This window comes from Nerophis ophidion, linkage group LG15 (genome assembly GCF_033978795.1).
Source record: "Nerophis ophidion isolate RoL-2023_Sa linkage group LG15, RoL_Noph_v1.0, whole genome shotgun sequence".
In the NCBI taxonomy this organism is placed as follows: domain Eukaryota; kingdom Metazoa; phylum Chordata; class Actinopteri; order Syngnathiformes; family Syngnathidae; genus Nerophis; species Nerophis ophidion.
In genome coordinates this window covers 49,291,908-49,312,304 of record NC_084625.1, presented here as the reverse complement: position 1 = coordinate 49,312,304, position 20,397 = coordinate 49,291,908, and the positions used below count along the sequence as shown (strand labels likewise).

The window sequence follows — 20,397 nt, the reverse complement described above, 5'->3', positions numbered from 1 at the left end:
ATTTCGCATTAATGGTAAGAAGTGTTATATTATTTTAATTGAACACAAACATTATGTTAAAATGTTATAATCATATTTATTACTACAAACATACATTTTTAAGTGCAAATAATTGTGCAGAGACATCCACTGTTTCGAGCAAATATTATTTAAAAAAATATATACAGTTCAGTGTCTTTAAAGGGAAAAACATGGAGTGTAAAACAATGTTAGCCAATGTTAATTTTGACAGGTTTTTAAATTAGTTTCAGTTAAAGTGTTTTGACCAAAATGTGTTTCAGTCATGTGTTAGTCTTGAAAGTACTTTTATTCATTACTAGAGCTGCGAATCTTTGGGTGTCCCACGATTCGATTCAATATCGATTCTTGGGGTCACGATTCGATAATATATCGATTTTTTTCGATTCGATTCTCGATTCGAAAACGATATTTTTCCGATTCAAAAGGATTCTGTATTTATTCAATAGATAGGATTTCAGCAGGATTTACCCCAGTCTGCTGACATGCTAGCAGAGTAGTAGACTTTAAAAAAAAAAGCTTTTATAATTGTAAAGGACAATGTTTTATCAACTGATTGCGATAATCTAAATTGGTTTTTACTATAAAACGAACCAATATGATTTATTATATCTTTGTGAAAACATTGGACACAGTGTGTTGTCAAGCTTATGAGATGCCATGCAAGTGTAAGCCACTGTGACACTATTGTTGTTTTTTATTATTATTATTTTTTTAATAAATGTCTAATGATAATGTCAATGAGGGATTTTTAATCACTGCTATGCTGAAATTATAACTAATATTGATACTGTTGTTGATAATATTCATTTTTGTTTCACTACTTTTGGTTTGGGTCTCCTCTCAATTGCTCTGTTTATTGCAGTTCTGAGTGTTGCTGGGTCAGGTTCGGTTTTGGAATTGGATTGCATTGTTATGGTTTTGCTGTGTAGTGGTTTGTTGGATTGATAGAATTATTATTATTTTTTTAAATAATAATACATTTTAAAAAAAATGAGAATCAATTCTGAATCGCACAACGTATTCGAATCGATTTTTCCCCACACTGCTATTAATTACTATTGCAGAGCATCTCAAAAACTGAATTCACAACCAGACCTGCACTCCATCAATATTTCAATAAGAACATTTCCCCCACACACACTACTGTGGGCAGCACGGTGGGTCAATGGTTAGAGCGTTTGCCTCACAATAACAAGGTCCTGAGTTCAATTCCGGGTTTGAGATCTTTCTGTGTGGATTTGCATGTTCCACCATGACTGTGCGGGACAGGTGGTAGAAAATGGATGGATGGATGGTTAGCTTCAGAATAACAATGTTATTGAAAGGAATAAGAGACTTATTTTACTCTAAAAATGTTGGTCTTACTTAAAAACCCATCCATCCATCCATCCATCCATCTTCTTCCGCTTATCCGAGGTCGGGTCGCGGGGGCAACAGCCTAAGCAGGGAAACCCAGACTTCCCTCTCCCCAGCCACTTCGTCTAGCTCTTCCAGGGCCAGCCGGGAGACATAGTCTTCCCAACGTGTCCTGGGTCTTCCCCGTGGCCTCCTACCGGTTGGACGTGCCCTAAACACCTCCCTAGGGAGGCGTTCGGGTGGCATCCTGACCAGATGCCCGAACATCCTCATCTGGCTCCTCTCCATGTGAAGGAGCAGCGGCTTTACTTTGAGTTCCTCCCGGATGGCAGAGCTTCTCACCCTATCTCTAAGGGAGAGCCCCGCCACACGGCGGAGGAAAGTCATTTGGGCCGCTTGTACCCGTGATCTTATCCTTTCGGTCATGACCCAAAGCTCATGACCATAGGTGAGGATGGGAACGTAGATCGACCGGTAAATTGAGAGCTTTGCCTTCCGGCTCAGCTCCTTCTTCACCACAACGGATCGGTACAACGTCCGCATTACTGAAGACGCCGCACCGATCCGCCTGTCGATCTCACGATCCACTCTTCCCCCACTCGTGAACAAGACTCCTAGGTACTTGAACTCCTCCACTTGGGGCAGGGTCTCCTCCCCAACCTTTTCCGGGCGAGAACCATGGACTCGGACTTGGAGGTGCTGATTCTCATTCCGGTCGCATCACACTCGGCTGCGAACCGATCCAGTGAGAGCTGAAGATCCCGGCCAGATGAAGCCATCAGGACCACATCATCTGCAAAAAGCAGAGACCTAATCCTGCGGTTACCAAACCGGAACCCCTCAACGCCTTGACTGCGCCTAGAAATTCTGTCCATAAAAGTTATAAACAGAATGGGTGACAAAGGACAGCCTTGGCGGAGTCCAACCCTCACTGGAAACGTGTCCGACTTACTGCCAGCAATGCGGACCAAGCTCTGACACTGATCGTACAGGGAGCGGACCGCCACAATAAGACAGTCCGATACCCCATACTCTCTGAGCACTCCCCACAGGACTTCCCGAGGGACACGGTCGAATGCCTTCTCCAAGTCCACGAAGCACATGTAGACTGGTTTGGCAAACTCCCATGCACCCTCAAGAACCCTGCCGAGAGTATAGAGCTGGTCCACAGTTCCACGACCAGGACGAAAACCACACTGTTCCTCCTGAATCCGAGGTTCGACTATCCGGCGTAGTCTCCTCTCCAGTACACCTGAATAAACCTTACCGGGAAGGCTGAGGAGTGTGATCCCACCATAGTTGGAACACACCCTCCGGTCCCCCTTCTTAAAGAGAGGAACCACCACCCCGGTCTGCCAATCCAGAGGTACCGCCCCCGATGTCCACGCGACTTAAAAACCCATCCATTCATTTTCTACTGCTTCTCCGATAATGCACGCATTAAGTTGTGTTCAGTGTTAAAAAATATTATGTGGCTCTCACGGAAATACATTTTAAAATATTTGCCTTTCATGGCTCTCTCAGCCAAAAAGGTTCCCGACCCCTGTTCTAAATCTTAGTGATATATCAGATTATAAGTGGGTTTATTGTGTACCCCTCGCGTTCATATTTCACTGTTTGTTGCAATTTGTTACGTTTCACTTGATTGTAAAATATTTCGATCGAAAGGGGGTGTGACATTCATATTTTGTCAATATTCAGTGTTTTATCGTTCATACAAAAATGTAAAATTACATGTTTCTTAAGGTTGTCTGTCATAAAAAATGTAGCATTCAATCAGACATTATTGTGAGGTTTTGTATTAGTGTTACTAAAAATAAATATACCTGCACCCAGACACATTTTTTTCTCTAAATGTGGCCCCCCAAGTCAAAATAATTGTTCAAACCTACGTGTTTAATGGGCAGTTTCAGCAGGTGATTGAATATATACTTAATTGAACTCATGTACAAACCCCGTTTCGATATGAGTTGGGAAATTGTGTTAGATGTAAATATAAATGCAATACAATGATTTGCTAATCATTTTCAACCCATAATCAATTGAATGCACTACAAAGACAAGATATTTGATGTTCAAACTCATAAACTTAGTTTTTTGCAAATAATAATTAACTTAGAATTTCATGGCTGCAACACATGCCAAAGTAGTTGGGAAAGGGCATGTTCACCACTGTGTTACATCACCTTTTCTTTTAACAATACTCAATAAACGTTTGGGAACTGAGCAAACTAATTTTTGAAGCTTTGAAAGTGGAATTCTTTCCCATTCTTCTTTTATGTAGAGCTTCAGTCGTTCAACAGTCCGGGGTCTCCGCTGTCGTATTTTACGCTTCATAATGCGCCACACATTTTTGATGGGAGACAGGTCTGGACTGCAGGCGGGCCAGGAAAGTACCCGCACTCTTTTTTTACGAAGCCACGCTGTTGTAACACGTGCTGAATGTGGCTTGGCATTGTCCTGCTGAAATAAGCAGGGGCGTCCATGAAAAAGACGGCGCATAGATGGCAGCATATGTTAATCCAAAACCTGTATGTACCTTTCATTATTAATGGTGCCTTCACAGATGTGTAAGTTACCCATGCCTTGGGCACTAATGCACACCCATAAAATCAAAGATACTGGCTTTCGAACTTTGCATCGATAACAGTCTGGATGGTTCGCTTCCCCTTTGGTCCGGATAACACGATGTCGAATATTTCCAAAAACAATTTGAAATGTGGACTCGTCAGACCACAGAACACTTTTCCACTTTGCATCAGTCTATCTTAGATGATCTCAGGCCCAGAGAAGCCAGCGGCGTGTCTGGATGTTGTTGATAAATGGCTTTCGCTTTGCATAGTAGAGCTTTAACTTGCACTTACAGATGTAGCGACCAACTGTATTTAGTGACAGTGGTTTTCTGCAGTGTTCCTGAGCCCATGTGGTGATATCCTTTAGAGATGGATGTCGGTTTTTGATACAGTGCCGTCTGAGGGATCGAAGGTCACGGTCATTCAATGTTGGTTTCCGGCCATGCCGCTTACGTGGAGTGATTTCTCCAGATTCTCTGAACCTTTTGATGATATTATGGAGCGTAGATGTTGAAATCCCTACATTTCTTGCAATTGCACTTTGAGAAACCTTGTTCTTAAACTGTTTGACTATTTGCTCACGCAGTTGTGGACAAAGGGGTGTACCTCGCCCCGTCCTTTCTTGTGAAAGACTGAGCATTTTTTAGGGAAGCTGTTTTTATACCCAATCATGGCACCCACCTGTTCCCAATTAGCCTGCACACCTGTGGGATGTTCCAAATAAGTGTTTGATGAGCATTCCTCAACTTTGTCAGTATTTATTGCCACCTTTCCCAACGTCTTTGTCACGTGTTGCTGGCATCAAATTCTAAAGTTAATGATTATTTGCAAAATAATTAAGAATGTTATGAGTTTGAACATCAAATATGTTGTCTTTGTAGCATATTCAATTGAATATGGGTTGAAAATGATTAGCAAATTATTGTATTCCGTTTATATTTACATTTAACACTATTTCCCAACTCATATGGAAACAGGGTTTGTATTTCTGCGTACACAATGTGTGTACTGAAAGCATAAAGACACTTACAGGGGGTCCGTCAGCCCCGGGTAGTCCAGGTAAACCTGACCTGCCCTGCGGTCCCTGCAGAAGAGAGAAACACAAATACCGGGTCAAGAGTCAAAGGGTCGGGAAAACATAATAGTTTTTGGCGTATAATAGACACATTTTGCACAAAAACATGTAGAATCGGTACGTACCTTTTCACCGGGTGGTCCAATAGGGCCTTGGGGACCGGGGAGACCCTATGTGACACATAACACAGAAGTGAGGCTCGGTTGCTATGACGACACACGCACTCAAGACATAATCGACTGTGAGGTATGTGTTAAAGAGTTGAGCTGGGGGGGGAATATGTGAAGCTGGCGTGTGCATTTGTTTCTACATTTCTAATCGCGGGCAATAATGCCTTTTAAGACAACTCAAGCTTGCTCCGACAGCTGCTGGAATTCCTCGAACGTGAACAGGATCCTCTGGGAATATTCCATTTGACATGAGCTCACCTGAGTCCCTGAGATGCCTTGTTGGCCCGGTGGTCCGGGTTCTCCTTGCGGGCCCTGAAAGGACGACGGAAACGAGGGGTCAAAACATGCAGTGCCTCAAAAGTGTCGCTTGTTTGTATTGTCAGGCGTCAGAGTTTCTGCCTAACAACAGGACGAATATCAAAATAATTTAAGGTAGTTTGTGTCAGGCTTGCCACTGACAGTTTGTTTGTTATTTACTTTTTCCTCTGTGTGTTTAGTAGTTATTTTGGTTCAGCTCTTCCTGTTTGTCTCCCTGAGTGCTTTGTTTCCCCGCAGATGCGGCTGATTGGCACCTGGCCACACCTGGTGTCAATCAGCCCGCTCCTATTTGTACCTGCTTTGTCTTCCAGTCAGGGCTGGATTATTGTATTGCATGTCGCTCTCGTAGGCGGTTGTCCAATCGGATGCAATACAATAATCCAGCCCTGACTGGAAGACAAAGCAGGTACAAGTAGGTGCGGGCTGATTGACACCAGGTGTGGTCAGGTGCCAATCAGCCGTAGCTGAGGGGAAACAAAGCACGCAGGGAGACAAACAGGAAGGTGAATCAAAATAAGAGAGCTGACAGGAACTAAGGACAGGATATACTAAACACACAGTGGAAAAACTAAAACACAGTGGCAAGCTTGACAGTTTGCATTGATGTAAAATAAGAAAATAGCAGTAAAATACTGATTTAATATATATAACCATTTTTTATACAACTTAAAAATATGGCCTGGGATTCATTCCAATACAGGACTTGCTATTAATACTTTAATACACATGAGATACCTGTTTTTATGTATTTAATGGTTCATAAAGTAACTTTATGCCCATCTTTTCCCAGCAGGCACAAGACATTGAAACAACGTTGAGAATTTGTTGAATTAAGTCCTGACATTCAGCAAGTCCGACCTAACGTTGAAACAACATGCTTTTTGGCAACGTTTAATCAATGTTGGGTTCTGACGTTGATTTGATCATTGAATTTTGTTCATTTTCCAACCAATATTCTATAACTCAAACCTAATGTTAAAACAATATACTTTTTGACAACGTTTAATCAATGTCAGGTTGTGACGTTGATTTGACAGTTGAAATTTGGTCATTTTCCTAACAATATTCCACAACTCAAACCTAATATTGAAACAACATGCTTTTTGACGACGTTTAATAAATGTCAGGTTGTGACGTTGATTTGACCATTGAATTTTGGTCATTTCCCAACCAATATTCCACAACACAAATTCAACGTTGAAACAACATGCTTTTTGGCGACGTTTAATCAATGTTGGGTTTTCACGTTGATTTGACCATTGAAATTTGGTCATTCTCCAAACAACAACATACAACTCAAACCTAACGTTGAAACAACATGCTTTTTGACGACGTTTATTCAATGTTGGGTTCTGACGTTGATTTGACCATTGAATTTTGGTCATTTTCCAACCAATAATCACCAACTCATACCTAACGTTGAAACAACATACTTTTTGACAACGTTTAATCAATGTCAGGTTGTGACTTGGATTTTACCGTTGAAATTTGGTCATTTTCCTAACAATATTCTACAACTCAAACCTAACGTTGAAACAACATGCTTTTTGGCGACGTTTAATCAATGTTGGGTTCTGACGTTGATTTGACCATTGAATTTTGGTCATTTTCCAAACAATATTCTACAACTCAAACCTAACGTTGAAACAACATACTTTTTGACAACGTTTAATCAATGTCAGGTTGTGACTTGGATTTGACCGTTGAAATTTGGTCATTTTCCTAACAATATTCTACAACTCAAACCTAACGTTGAAACAACATGCTTTTTGGCGACGTTTAATCAATGTTGGGTTCTGACGTTGATTTGACCATTGAATTTTGGTCATTTTCCAAACAATATTCTACAACTCAAACCTAACGTTGAAACAACATACTTTTTGACAACGTTTAATCAATGTCAGGTTGTGACTTGGATTTGACCGTTGAAATTTGGTCATTTTCCTAACAATATTCTACAACTCAAACCTAACGTTGAAACAACATGCTTTTTGGCGACGTTTAATCAATGTTGGGTTCTGACGTTGATTTGACCATTGAATTTTGGTCATTTTCCAAACAATATTCTACAACTCAAACCTAACGTTGAAACAACATACTTTTTGACAACGTTTAATCAATGTCAGGTTGTGACTTGGATTTGACCGTTGAAATTTGGTCATTTTCCTAACAATATTCTACAACTCAAACCTAACGTTGAAACAACATGCTTTTTGGCGACGTTTAATCAATGTTGGGTTCTGACTTGGATTTGACCATTGAATTTTGGTCATTTTCCAAACAATATTCTACAACTCAAACCTAACGTTGAAACAACATACTTTTTGACAACGTTTAATCAATGTCAGGTTGTGACTTGGATTTGACCATTGAAATTTGGTCATTTACCTAACAATATTCTACAACTCAAACCTAACGTTGAAACAACATACTTTTTGACAACGTTTAATCAATGTCAGGTTGTGACTTGGATTTGACCATTGAAATTTGGTCATTTACCTAACAATATTCTACAACTCAAACCTAACGTTGAAACAACATACTTTTTGACAACGTTTAATCAATGTCAGGTTCTGACTTGGATTTGACCGTTGAAATTTGGTCATTTTCCAAACAATGTTCTACAACTCAAACCTAACATTGAAACAACATACTTTTTGACAACGTTTAATCAATGTCAGGTTGTGACTTGGATTTGACCATTGAAATTTGGTCATTTACCTAACAATATTCTACAACTCAAACCTAACGTTGAAACAACATGCTTTTTGGCGACGTTTAATCAATGTTGGGTTCTGACGTTGATCTGACCATTGAATTTTGGTCATTTTCCAAACAATATTCTACAACTCAAACCTAACGTTGAAACAACATACTTTTTGACAACGTTTAATCAATGTCAGGTTCTGACTTGGATTTGACCGTTGAAATTTGGTCATTTTCCAAACAATGTTCTACAACTCAAACCTAACATTGAAACAACATACTTTTTGACAACGTTTAATCAATGTCAGGTTGTGACGATTTGACCGTTGAAATTTGGTCATTTTCCAAACAACATTATACAACTCAAACCTACCGTTGAAACAACGTGCTTTTTAACGACGTTTAATCAATGTCCAGTTGTGACGCTAATTTGACCGTTGAAATTTGGTCATTTTCCCACCAACAACATTGTCTCAATATACTAACATTTTGCAACGTTGTTTCAAAGTCAGTTTTAAAGGACGTAAAGTCAACGTTGTATCAATGTCTTGTGCCTGCTGGGTTACTTGAATAGTTTTTTTTTAGTTTTAAATATAAACATACAAACATTAGACAGGAAGTTAGCATCTTACCATGTTTCCTTTTGGACCGGGTGGCCCATCAACCCCAGCAACACCCTGCCGGGGACAAATAGCAAAACATTTCACCTTATACCAACGACAGGAAGTGAAACATTGTCGGATAGTGTGAGAGGCGTACAGGTGATCCAGGGGGTCCCGGGGAACCGCGGGGTCCCAATAAACCTCTTGGACCCTGCAGGGGACAAAAATAAAAAAAACACCAATTCACTTGTAAGCAATACTAAAAATGCTTGTGTGCACCACTTGTAGATACTTTTTAGACTAAGGACTACAGATGGAAATGATCCAAAACTGGTGCGGCCTTGGATTCTGACGTGCGCTCTGTACATAAACTAAAACATAATATGGGCGTCAAAAAATAGAGGGATGGACTTTATTTAGAGCTAAGGATTTTCAGTCCAATCTGATTTGCTAGATTTTGCCCATAATCGACCATCGGTCGACTACAAAACGTTTTGTTATGCACGCAACCTAAGCTAATAGGTGATCCCCACAAATAATCAGATCTACTTTGGGACGTTTTCCACCTTTCTAAAAAAAAAAGGCTAAAACACTCAGATAAATAAACAAATTGGATAGTTTAGTGAGGTCTCAGGGTCCGCAGGTTGAGACTTTAGCGCTCACCATTACAGACTAGTGGAGGATCGAGGATCAACTTGATATATTTTATACATTAAAGATATTAAGACCAATATAATTTAGTTTAATCAATACAAGATGACTGTAGTAGATTTGTATTACAGGTGATGACTCTCACTATTATGTTAGATCCACTATGGACTGGACTCTCACAATATTATGCTAGATCCACTATGGATTGGACTCTCACTATTACGTTGGATTCACTATGGACTGGACTCTCACAAAGTTATGCTAGATCCACTATGGACTGGACTCTCACAATGTTATGCTAGATCCACTTTGGATTGGACTCTCACTATTATATTAGATCCACTATGGACTGGACTCTCACAATATTCTGCTAGATCCACTATGGATTGGACTCTCACTATTATGTTGGATCCACTATGGACTGGACTCTCACAAAGTTATGCTAGATCCACTATGGACTGGACTCTCACAATGTTATGCTAGATCCACTTTGGATTGGACTCTCACAATGTTATGCTAGATCCACTTTGGATTGGACTCTCACTATTATATCAGATCCACTATGGACTGGACTCTCACAATATTATGCTAGATCCACTATGGATTGGACTATCACTATGATGTTAGATGCACTATGCCTTGACTCTCACTCTTATGTTAGATCCACTATGGACTGGACTCTCACAAAGTTATGCTAGATCCACTATGGATTGGACTCTCACTATTATGTTAGATCCACTATGGACTGGACTCTCACAATGTTATGCTAGATCCACTATGGACTGGACTCTCACAAAGTTATGCTGGATCCACTATGGATTGGACTCTCACTATTATGTTAGATCCACTATGGACTGGACTCTCACAATATTATGCTAGAACCACTATGGATTGGACTATCACTATTATGTTAGATCCACTATGAACTGGACTCTCACTATTATGTTAGATCCACTATGGACTGGACTCTCACTATTATGTTAGATCCACTATGGACTGGACTCTCACAGTATTATGTTAGATCCACTATGAACTGGACTCTCACTATGATGTTAAATCCACTATGGACTGGAGTCTCACACTATTATGTTAGATCCACTGTGGACTGCACTCACTATTATGTTAAATCCACTATGGACTGGACTCCCTCACTATTATATTAGATCCACTGTGGACTGAACTCTCACAATATTATGCTAGATCCACTATGAACTGGACTCTCACTATTATGTTAGATCCACTATGGACTGGACTCTCACTATTATGTTAGATCCACTATGGACTGGACTCTCACAATATTATGTTAGATCCACTATGGACTGGACTCTCACACTATTATGTTAGATCCACTATGGACTGGACTCTCACTATGATGTTAAATCCACTATGGACTGGAGTCTCACACTATTATGTTAGATCCACTGTGGACTGCACTCACTATTATGTTAAATCCACTATGGACTGGACTCCCTCACTATTATATTAGATCCACTGTGGACTGGACTCTCACAATATTATGCTAGATCCACTATTAACTGGACTCTCACTATTATGTTAGATCCACTATGGACTGGACTCTCACTATTATGTTAGATCCACTATGGACTGGACTCTCACAATATTATGTTAGATCCACTCGACGTCCATGGCACCGGTCGCCCTAGGGGAGGGGGGTCTCCACATCTGCGGTCCTCACCAAGGTTTCTCATTGTCCCATTAGGTTGAGTTCTATATATATATATATATATATATATATATATTAATTACGCTCGTTAATCGAGGTACTACTTGTCAGAATGACTGCATCTAAGTTATCACAAAACTTTGTGTTTCAATGATTTCCTCGGCGAGCGGACAAAAAGCCGTCTTTAATCCTACCAAGCAGAAGGCTTGTAAAACTCCGCTGTGTAGGATGGGAAGCAACATGAAGGTGTTCTGTTTCTTTCATGTATTGTAATCCACATAAATATATGGTCTTGACCCAAAAACTACAAAGCTTTTCTTTGAACTGTTTAGGACCTTTTCTTTTAACTGTTTTAATCAAAGGCGATGGCTGTTTACGACCCCTGTCCCTTAGAAACAGCTGTTGCCGTGTAATAATGGAAAGTCCAAATAAAAGAGGAGAAGTACAATCTTTCGGCAGAGCATGAGCATGGGGTTTTTTATTTTTTCCTGAGGAAACTCTCCTGAAAGAATCAAAGTACTATCTATCTATCTATCTATCTATCTATCTATCTATCTATCTATCTATCTATCTATCTGATGGAGCCAAATTTAATTCTGCCTCTGTGTAATTCCTTGCTTCTTGTCTTGTTCAATAGATGTCATCAGTATTTGAACCTGACACTACCGTACAGGCAAAAAATGGGAATATTTCAGGTAAAATTGCAAATGTTGATTAACCATGATGAACTAATTAGTAGATTCTGAGGATGGTAAACATGTGACAGCCTTACACTCTCGCCAGCCAACCCTCGGGGCCCAATCTCTCCATCTTCGCCCTGTGTGGAGAAAACACATTCACGGTTTGGACATTAACAAACATTGCTTCAAAATCAAACTGCTGGAGTTTTGATAGGGAGGATAGGTGCAACCCAACGCCCCTTACAAACCGCCCGAGGGCTCAATATGTCCACCTCCATAAAAGTTGTTGGCGGAGGTGTGTTTAGAAGTACTCACCCTCTGTCCGTCCTCTCCAGAAGCACCGGTGGGTCCCATTGGCCCCGGCTCGCCCTGACAAATGAGATTAGTCAAATCAGCAAATTCCTTTTGTCATATCCTACCTTATAAAAACACTCTATTTATTCAGTTTTATTACATTCGTTATGATTTTATTATGAGGTTTGATCCAGACTAAGTCAATACTACACAATAACCTAACAAAGTCATAAACTACTATCGACTACTTAATTAAAACCCTTAGCTTTTTGCCCCCAAAGTCCTTGTGTATCCGAGGAATTATTCCCTGAGCTTGTGAAGATGAACGAAAACAACAACAAAATCCATTTGGAGAAAATAGATGTATTGATCTGATCACTCTAGTACCGATCATGTACTGATACTACCTTTGGTACTGGCTGTGAAAATGCGGATACACCAACTTTTATTTTATACTCTCTTTAACTCCTATTGATCTACTTGTGAATTTCCCGGTAATTATTACTTACTTTCTGCTGTAACACTTCTTAAATTGTTTAAAGCTAGGTTAGCTTAGTTATTAGCATGCCTGCTCCTGGCTTGTTTTTTGTTCTGTGTGACATGTTTAACGTCATCCTCCAGTGATAATAACACCTGGTAGTGATACCTAAGATACTAAGGAATCAGCCACTCAAGGAGCCCAAAGGCCGTTCGTCGCAATGGAAGGTTTGGGCACCAGTCTGTGGGACCACAGACTGGGGTGATTTCTGAACTGAATCGCAAGATGGATCACATCACGGAAAAGCTGGTTGAAAGGGAAAAATTGGGTATGAGAGCCAGCATGGACGAATAGAACAGACAAGCCATTGTAATGTCTGCTCGCGGAAAAAAACAAAAGTCCTAATCTATGATTTGACTCCCTCGAATGGCCTTGACGCTGCAACAACAGGAGCAGGCTGTTCTGAAAACATCCCTCTAGGACTCCTCAATGATGGACGCTTTTGACCTCCCTCCCTCCTCAACGACACCTGGAGTCGAACTTTTGCTTGCATGCAGAACGGCCCCAGGCCTATGGACACTACATCGACACACCCAAGACAGTGGGCATATATACACACAAAACCTTCACCACCCCTTGATTCGCACTGCTTGTTTGCCTAATCTTGAACGGGTTTAAGAAATGCAGTTTATTTGCCATAAAAGATGTGATTATTAATTTAGGGTAGTGATGCCACACTGTTTTCTCTGTGTAACATGTTGAGTGTTGTCCTCCAGTGATAAAAACTCTTCGTAGTGATACCGAAGATGCTAAAAAATGCAGTTTATTTGCCATAAAGGATGTGATTATTAATTTAAGGGAACGACGCCACCCTGTTTTCTCTGTGTAACATGTTTAGCATCGTCCTCCAGTGATAATAACTCTCGGTAATGATACCTAAGATGCTACGAAATGCAGTTTATTTGCCATAAAATATGTGATTATTAATTTCGAGGAGCGACAGAACACTGTTTTCTCTGTGTAACATGTTTAGCGTTGTCCTCCAGTGATAATAACTCTTAGTAGTGATACCTAAGATACTACGAAATGCAGTTTATTTGCCATAAAGGATGTGACTATTCGTTTAGGAGAGCAACGCCACACTGTTTTCTCTGTGTAACATGTTTAACGTCGTCCTCCAGTGATAATATCTCTCGGTAGTGATACCTAAGATGCTACAAAATGCAGTTTATTTGCCATAAAAGATGAGATTATTAGTTTAGGGGAGCGATGCCACACTGTTTTCTCTGTGTAACATGTTTAGCATCGTCCTCCAGTGATAATAACACTTGGTAGTGATACTCAAAGGGGAACATTATCACCAGACCTATGTAAGCGTCAATATATACCTTGATGGTGTACAAAAAAGACCATATATATTTTGAACCGATTTCCGAACTCTAAATGGGTGAATTTTGGCGAATTAAACGCCTTTCTGTTTATCGCTCTGGAGGCGACGACGTCAGAACGTGACGTCGCCGAGGTAATACAGCCGCCATTTTCATTTTCAACACATTGTAAACATTGGGGTCTCAGATCTGTTATTTTCCGTTTTTTCGACTATTTTTTGGAACCTTGGAGACATCATGCCTCGTCGGTGTGTTGTCGGAGGGTGTAACAACACTAACAGGGAGGGATTCAAGTTGCACCACTGGCCCCAAGATGCCAAAGTGTCTGCCGCCAGACCCCCATTGAATGTGCCAGAGTGTCTCCACATTTTACCGGCGATGCTAAAGCAGACATGGCACAGAGATGTATGGATAACTTGCAGATGCATTTGCAACGATAAAGTCAACGAAATCACAAAGGTGAGTTTTGTTGATGTTGACTTATGTGCGAATCAGACATATTTGGTTGCGGCGTGACTGCCAGCTAATCGATGCTAACATGCTACGCTAATCGACGCTAACATGCTATTTACCGGCGGTGCTAAAGCAGACATGGCACAGAGATGTATGGATAACCTGCAGATGCATTTGCAACTATGTTACGTTTCCTTCCACCCACATTTAATGCGAAACAAACACTTACCAATCGACGGATTTATGTTTCTCCAGTGTCACAAGATGCGAAAGTCCTGATCGTTTGGTCCGCACATTTTAACGGCGATGCTAACGCAGCTATTCGGCCATGCTATGGCTATGAATAGCGTCAATAGCTTCAGTTTCTTCTTCAATACTTTCATACTCCAACCATCTCTTTCAATACATGCGTAATCTGTTGAATCGCTTAAACCGCTGAAATCCGAGTCTGAATCCGAGCTAATGTCGCTATATCTTGCTGTGGTATTCCCATTGTTTGTTTACATTGGCAGCACTGTGTGACGTCACAGGGAAATGGATAGTGGTTTTGAAGACAGCGAAAATAAGGCACTTTAAAGCTTTATTTAGGGATATTCCGAGACCAGTAAAAATTTGAAAAAAACTTCCAAAAATACAACAAGCTACTGGGAACTGATTTTTATTGTTTTTAACCCTTTTGGAATTGTGATAGTGTTCCCCTTTAAGATAGTAAAAATGCAGTTTATTAGCCATAAAAGATGTGATTATTAATTTAAGGGAGCGACGGCACATTGTTTTCTCTGAGTAACATGTTTAGCATTGTCCTCCAGTGATAATAATACCTGGTAGTGATACCTAAGATGCTACGAAATGCAGTTTATTTGCCATAAAGGATGTGATTATTAATTAAGGGGAGCGACGCCACCCTGTTTTCTCTGTGTAACATGTTTAGCATCTTCCTCCTAAAGAGACAAACTCATCAAAGCTCATCAAACAAGGAGAAACAATTTTGACTTATTTTGCAGTCTGAAATGGAATTGCACTCACTCTGTGTCCTTTTTCACCGGGCAGTCCAGGGAGTCCATCAAAGCCTCGGTCACCCTATTTTACAAAAAAATAAAAAATAAATTAAACATGAGCCGCGTCCTATTTTTTTGTGCAAAAAAACACCCCAAAAGATGAACTGGCATAGGTGGTACCTTGCTGCCTGGCTCTCCAGGCATGCCGCGTGCACCGTCAGCTCCTGCACGGCCCTGGAGAGAGGATCCAAATACACAAGTTTTACCAGTGAAAAACGCAGAGTGAAGGCAGAGGTGTGGAAACTATCAACAATATTCATATATTATGCAAAGAATGCGAAATATGTTTTAATTGTACTACAGATAGTGTAGTAAGAGTGAATAATATATCCTCTTTGACTCATTAGTCAGACTTGTAGTAGTTCTTCGTCTATAACTGGTTCATGTTTATTAGTAAATGAGTCAGTCAATAATACATCCTCTTTGACTCATTATTCAGACTTGTATTAGTGATTCGTCCATAACTGGTTTGTGTTTATCAGCAAATTAATCAGTCAATAATACATCCTCTTTGACTCATTATTCAGACTGTATTAGTGGTTAATCTATAACTGGTTTGTGTTTATCAGCAAATGAGTCAGTCAATAATACATCCTCTTTGACTCATTATTCAAACTTGTATTAGTGATTCATCTATAACTGGTTTCTGTTCATTAGTAAATTAGTAAATTATACATCCTCTTTGACTCATTATTCAGACTTGTATTAGGGATTCGCCAATAACTGGTTCTTGTTTAATAGTAAATGAGTCAGTCAATAATACATCCTCTTTGACTCATTATTCAAACTAGTATTAGTGATTCGTCCATAACTGGTTTGTGTTTATCAGTAAATTAGTCAGTCAATAATACATCCTCTTTAACTCATTATTCAAACATGTAATAGTGATTAACCTATAACTGGTTTGTGTGTATTAATAAATTAGTCAGTCAATAATACATCCTCTTTGACTCATTATTCAAACTTATGTTAGTTATTCGCCTATAACTGGTTCTTGTTTAATAGTAAATGAGTCAGTCAATAATACATCCTCTTTGACTCATTATTCAAACTAGTATTAGTGATTCGTCCATAACTGGTTTGTGTTTATCAGTAAATTAGTCAGTCAATAATACATCCTCTTTAACTCATTATTCAAACATGTAATAGTGATTAACCTATAACTGGTTTGTGTGTATTAATAAATTAGTCAGTCAATAATACATCCTCTTTGACTCATTATTCAAGCTTATATTAGTGATTCGTCCATAACTGGTTTGTGTTTATTAGTAAATTATTCAATCAATTGTTCATCCTCTTTGACTCATTATTCAAACTTGTATTAGGGATTCATCTATAACTGGTTTCTGTTCATTAGTAAATTAGTCAATAATACATCCTCTTTGACTCATTATTCCGACCGTATGAGTGATTAACCTATAATTGGTTTGTGTGTATCAGCAAATTAGTCAGTCAATAATACATCCTTTTTGACTCATTATTTCAACTAGTATTAGGGATTCGCTAATAACTGGTTTGTGTTTATTAGTAAATTATTCAATCAATTGTTCATCCTCTTTGACTCATTATTCAAACTAGTATTAGTGATTCACCTATAACTGGTTTGTGTGTATTAATAAATTAGTCAGTCAATAATACATCCTCTTTGACGCATTATTCAAACTTATGTTAGTTATTCGCCTATAACTGGTTTGTATTTATTAGCAAATTAGTCAGTTAATAACACATCCTCTTTGACTCATTATTCAAACTAGTATTAGGGATTCGCCAATACCTGGTTCATGTTAATTAGTAAATTATTCAATCAATTGTTCATCCTCTTTGACTCATTATTCAAACTTGTATTAGTGATTCACCTATAACTGGTTTCTGTTCATTAGTAAATTAGTCAATAATACATCCTCTTTGACTCACTATTCCGACCGTATGAGTGATTAATCTATAACTGGCTTGTGTTTATCAGCAAATTAGTCAGTCAATAATACATCCTCTTTGACTCATTATTCAAACTTGTATTAGTAATTCATCTATATCTGGTTTGCATTTATTAGTAAATTATTCAATCAATTGTTCATCCTCTTTGACTCATTATTCAAACTTGTATTAGTGATTCATCTATAACTGGTTTCTGTTCATTAGTAAATTAGTCAGTCAATTATACATCATCTTTGACTCATTATTCAAACTTGTATTAGTGATTTGTCTATACCTGGTTTGTGTTTATTAGTAAATTAGTCAGTCGATTGTTCATCCTCTTTGACTCATTACTCAAACTTGTATTAGTGATTCATCTATAACTGGTTTCTGTTCATTAGTAAATTAGTCAATTATACATCCTCTTTGACTCATTATTCCGACCGTATGAGTGATTCACCTATAACTGGTTTGTGTGTATCAGCAAATTAGTCAGTCAATAATACATCCTCTTTGACTCATTATTCCAACCAATATTAGTGATTCGTCCATAACTGGTTCATGTTTATTAGTAAATGAGTCAGTCAATAATACATCCTCTTTGACTCATTATTTAAACTTGTATTAGTGATTCATCTATAACTGGTTTCTGTTCATTAGTAAATTAGTCAATAATACATCCTCTTTGACTCATTATTCAGACTCGTATTAGTGATTCACCTTTAACTGGTTCCTGTTTATTAATAAATTGGTAAAGATTGACTGCAAGTTGCCACTAATTGGGGCCCTCACGTCCTCAGTAACTCACTTTGGCATTTTCAGACGGATTAAAAGAGCGGCCATTGATCCGCGGCCTGAAAGCCTTACAGCACGTATCAAGCGATTGCTTGTTGGGTTGGGGAATAATCCTCTCCAACAACTGCGTGCGACAAACCCGCACGAAGCGTGAGGGAGGGTCATTGAGTTCACTCACCCTTTTTCCGGCTTTCCCAGTTTGTCCGGGAGGCCCTTGAACGCCACGGGGACCCTACGGACACACATAAGGACCATTCACAAAATCCTCTGTTCAAATAGTTCCCGTAAATTCCTCATATTTTTAACTTGAACAAGGATGGTAACCACGGTGACGGCGGAACGTGTTCCCTCATTTTACAAACGTTGACAGATGCGCCATTTAAATTTTTGTACTCACCTGAGGGCCGTGGTCTCCAGCTTCACCCTTCAGCCCATTAGAACCTGGCAGGCCCTTGAGAGGAGAGGAGAGGACTCAGGTCAACATGTGGTCTCTAAAACTGTCACCTGGGCACTTTTTTTCCCCTCCAACAAAGGCAGGGTTTGTTTGAATACAACCAGTAGGGGGCGCCATTTAGCTACAATACAACGTCCAACCTTGACCTGTGTAACTGGTCAAAGGCTTTAGTTATTATTGGTTGTGTCAAATGATTTTTGTTTTTAATTCGACTAATAATTACCTGTATAAATAAAAAAAATTAAAAAAAGCCCAATATTTGTGCACTAATGCAATTTTATCATCAGAATGTCACACAGGAACATGTTTTAAAGCAGGGGTCACCAACCTTTTTGAAAGCAAGAGCTACTTCTTGGGTAATTATTAATGCGAAGGGCTACCAGTTTGATACACACTTAAATAAATCGCTAGAAATAGCCGATTTGCTCAATTTACCTTTAATAAATAAATCTATATATATATTAAAAAATGGGTATTTCTGTCCGTCATTCCGTCGTACATTTTTTTTCCTTTTACGGAAGGTTTTTAGTAAAGAAAAAATGATGAAAAAAACACTTAATTGAACGGTTTAAAAGAGGAGAAAACACAAAAAAAATTAAAATTAAATTGTATCTGAGATAGGCGCCAGTGCCCCCCGCAACCCCGAAAGGGAATAAGCGGTAGAAAATGGATGGATGGATTTTTAAACAGTTTATCTTCAATTTCGACTCTTTTAAAATTCTAAATTCAACCGAAAAAAATGAATAGAAAAACTAGCTAATTCGAATATTTTTTAATAAAAAAAAAAAAAAAATGTATGGAACATTAGTAATTTTTCCTGATTAAGATTAATTTTAGAATTTTGATGACATGTTTTAAATAGGTTAAAATCCCATCAGCACTTTGTTGGAATATATAACAAATGGGACCAAGCTATATTTCTAACAAAGACAAATAATTATTTCTTCTAGATTTTCCAGAACAAAAATTTTAAAAGAAATTAAAAACATTTTAAAATAAGATTTAAATTTGATTCTACAGATTTTCCAGAATTTTTTTTTAAATTTTAATCATAATAAGTTTGAAGAAATATTTCACAAATATTCTTCCTCGAAAAAACAGAAGCTAAAATGAAGAATTAAATTAAAATGTATTTATTATTCTTTACAATAAAGAAAAAAAAAATACTTAAAACATTGATTTAAATTGTCAGGAAAGAAGAGGAAAGAATTTAAAAGGTAAAAAGATATATGTGTTTAAAAATCTTAAAATAATTTTTAAGGTTGTATTTTTTTCTCTAAAATTGTCTTTCTGAAAGTTATAAGAAGCAAAGTAAAAAAAAAGAAAGAATTTATTCAAACAAGTGAAGACCAAGTCTTTACAATATTTTCTTGGATTTTCAAATTCTATTTAAGTTTTGTCTCTCTTAGAATTTAAAATGTCGAGCAAAGCGAGACCAGCTTGTTGGTAAATAAATAAAATGTAAAAAATAGAGGCAGCTCACTGGTAAGTGCTGCTATTTGAGCTATTTTTAGAACAGGCCAGAGGGCGACTCCTCTGGTCCTTATGGGCAACCTGGTGCCCGCGGGCAACGTGTTGGTGACCCCTGTTTTAAAGTATTTACTTGAATGCACAACATGTATGTGCTAAAAATATATATATATATTATTTGTTTATTTTGAATTTTGAAAACAATGTGACAGTCGCACAGTAAGCACTGACCTGTTCAATGATTATGTAAATAAACC

The 20,397-nt window shown here is 38.5% G+C and overlaps 1 protein-coding gene across 3 annotated transcripts in view; it reads right to left on the bottom strand.

Annotated features, from left to right (window-relative positions):
- Window positions 1-20,397, bottom strand: part of col11a1a (collagen, type XI, alpha 1a) — a 240,558-nt gene that overhangs the window by 101,417 nt on the left and 118,744 nt on the right. For all 3 annotated transcript variants that reach the window (XM_061922326.1, XM_061922327.1, XM_061922328.1), the window contains 11 exons: window positions 18,614-18,667; window positions 18,395-18,448; window positions 15,628-15,681; window positions 15,476-15,529; window positions 12,152-12,205; window positions 11,929-11,973; window positions 8,979-9,032; window positions 8,852-8,896; window positions 5,454-5,507; window positions 5,151-5,195; window positions 4,981-5,034 (listed from right to left, as the gene is read on the bottom strand). In XM_061922326.1, coding sequence (XP_061778310.1) covers window positions 4,981-5,034; window positions 5,151-5,195; window positions 5,454-5,507; window positions 8,852-8,896; window positions 8,979-9,032; window positions 11,929-11,973; window positions 12,152-12,205; window positions 15,476-15,529; window positions 15,628-15,681; window positions 18,395-18,448; window positions 18,614-18,667 — 567 coding nt within the window. The remainder of the gene's footprint in view (window positions 1-4,980; window positions 5,035-5,150; window positions 5,196-5,453; window positions 5,508-8,851; window positions 8,897-8,978; window positions 9,033-11,928; window positions 11,974-12,151; window positions 12,206-15,475; window positions 15,530-15,627; window positions 15,682-18,394; window positions 18,449-18,613; window positions 18,668-20,397) is intronic.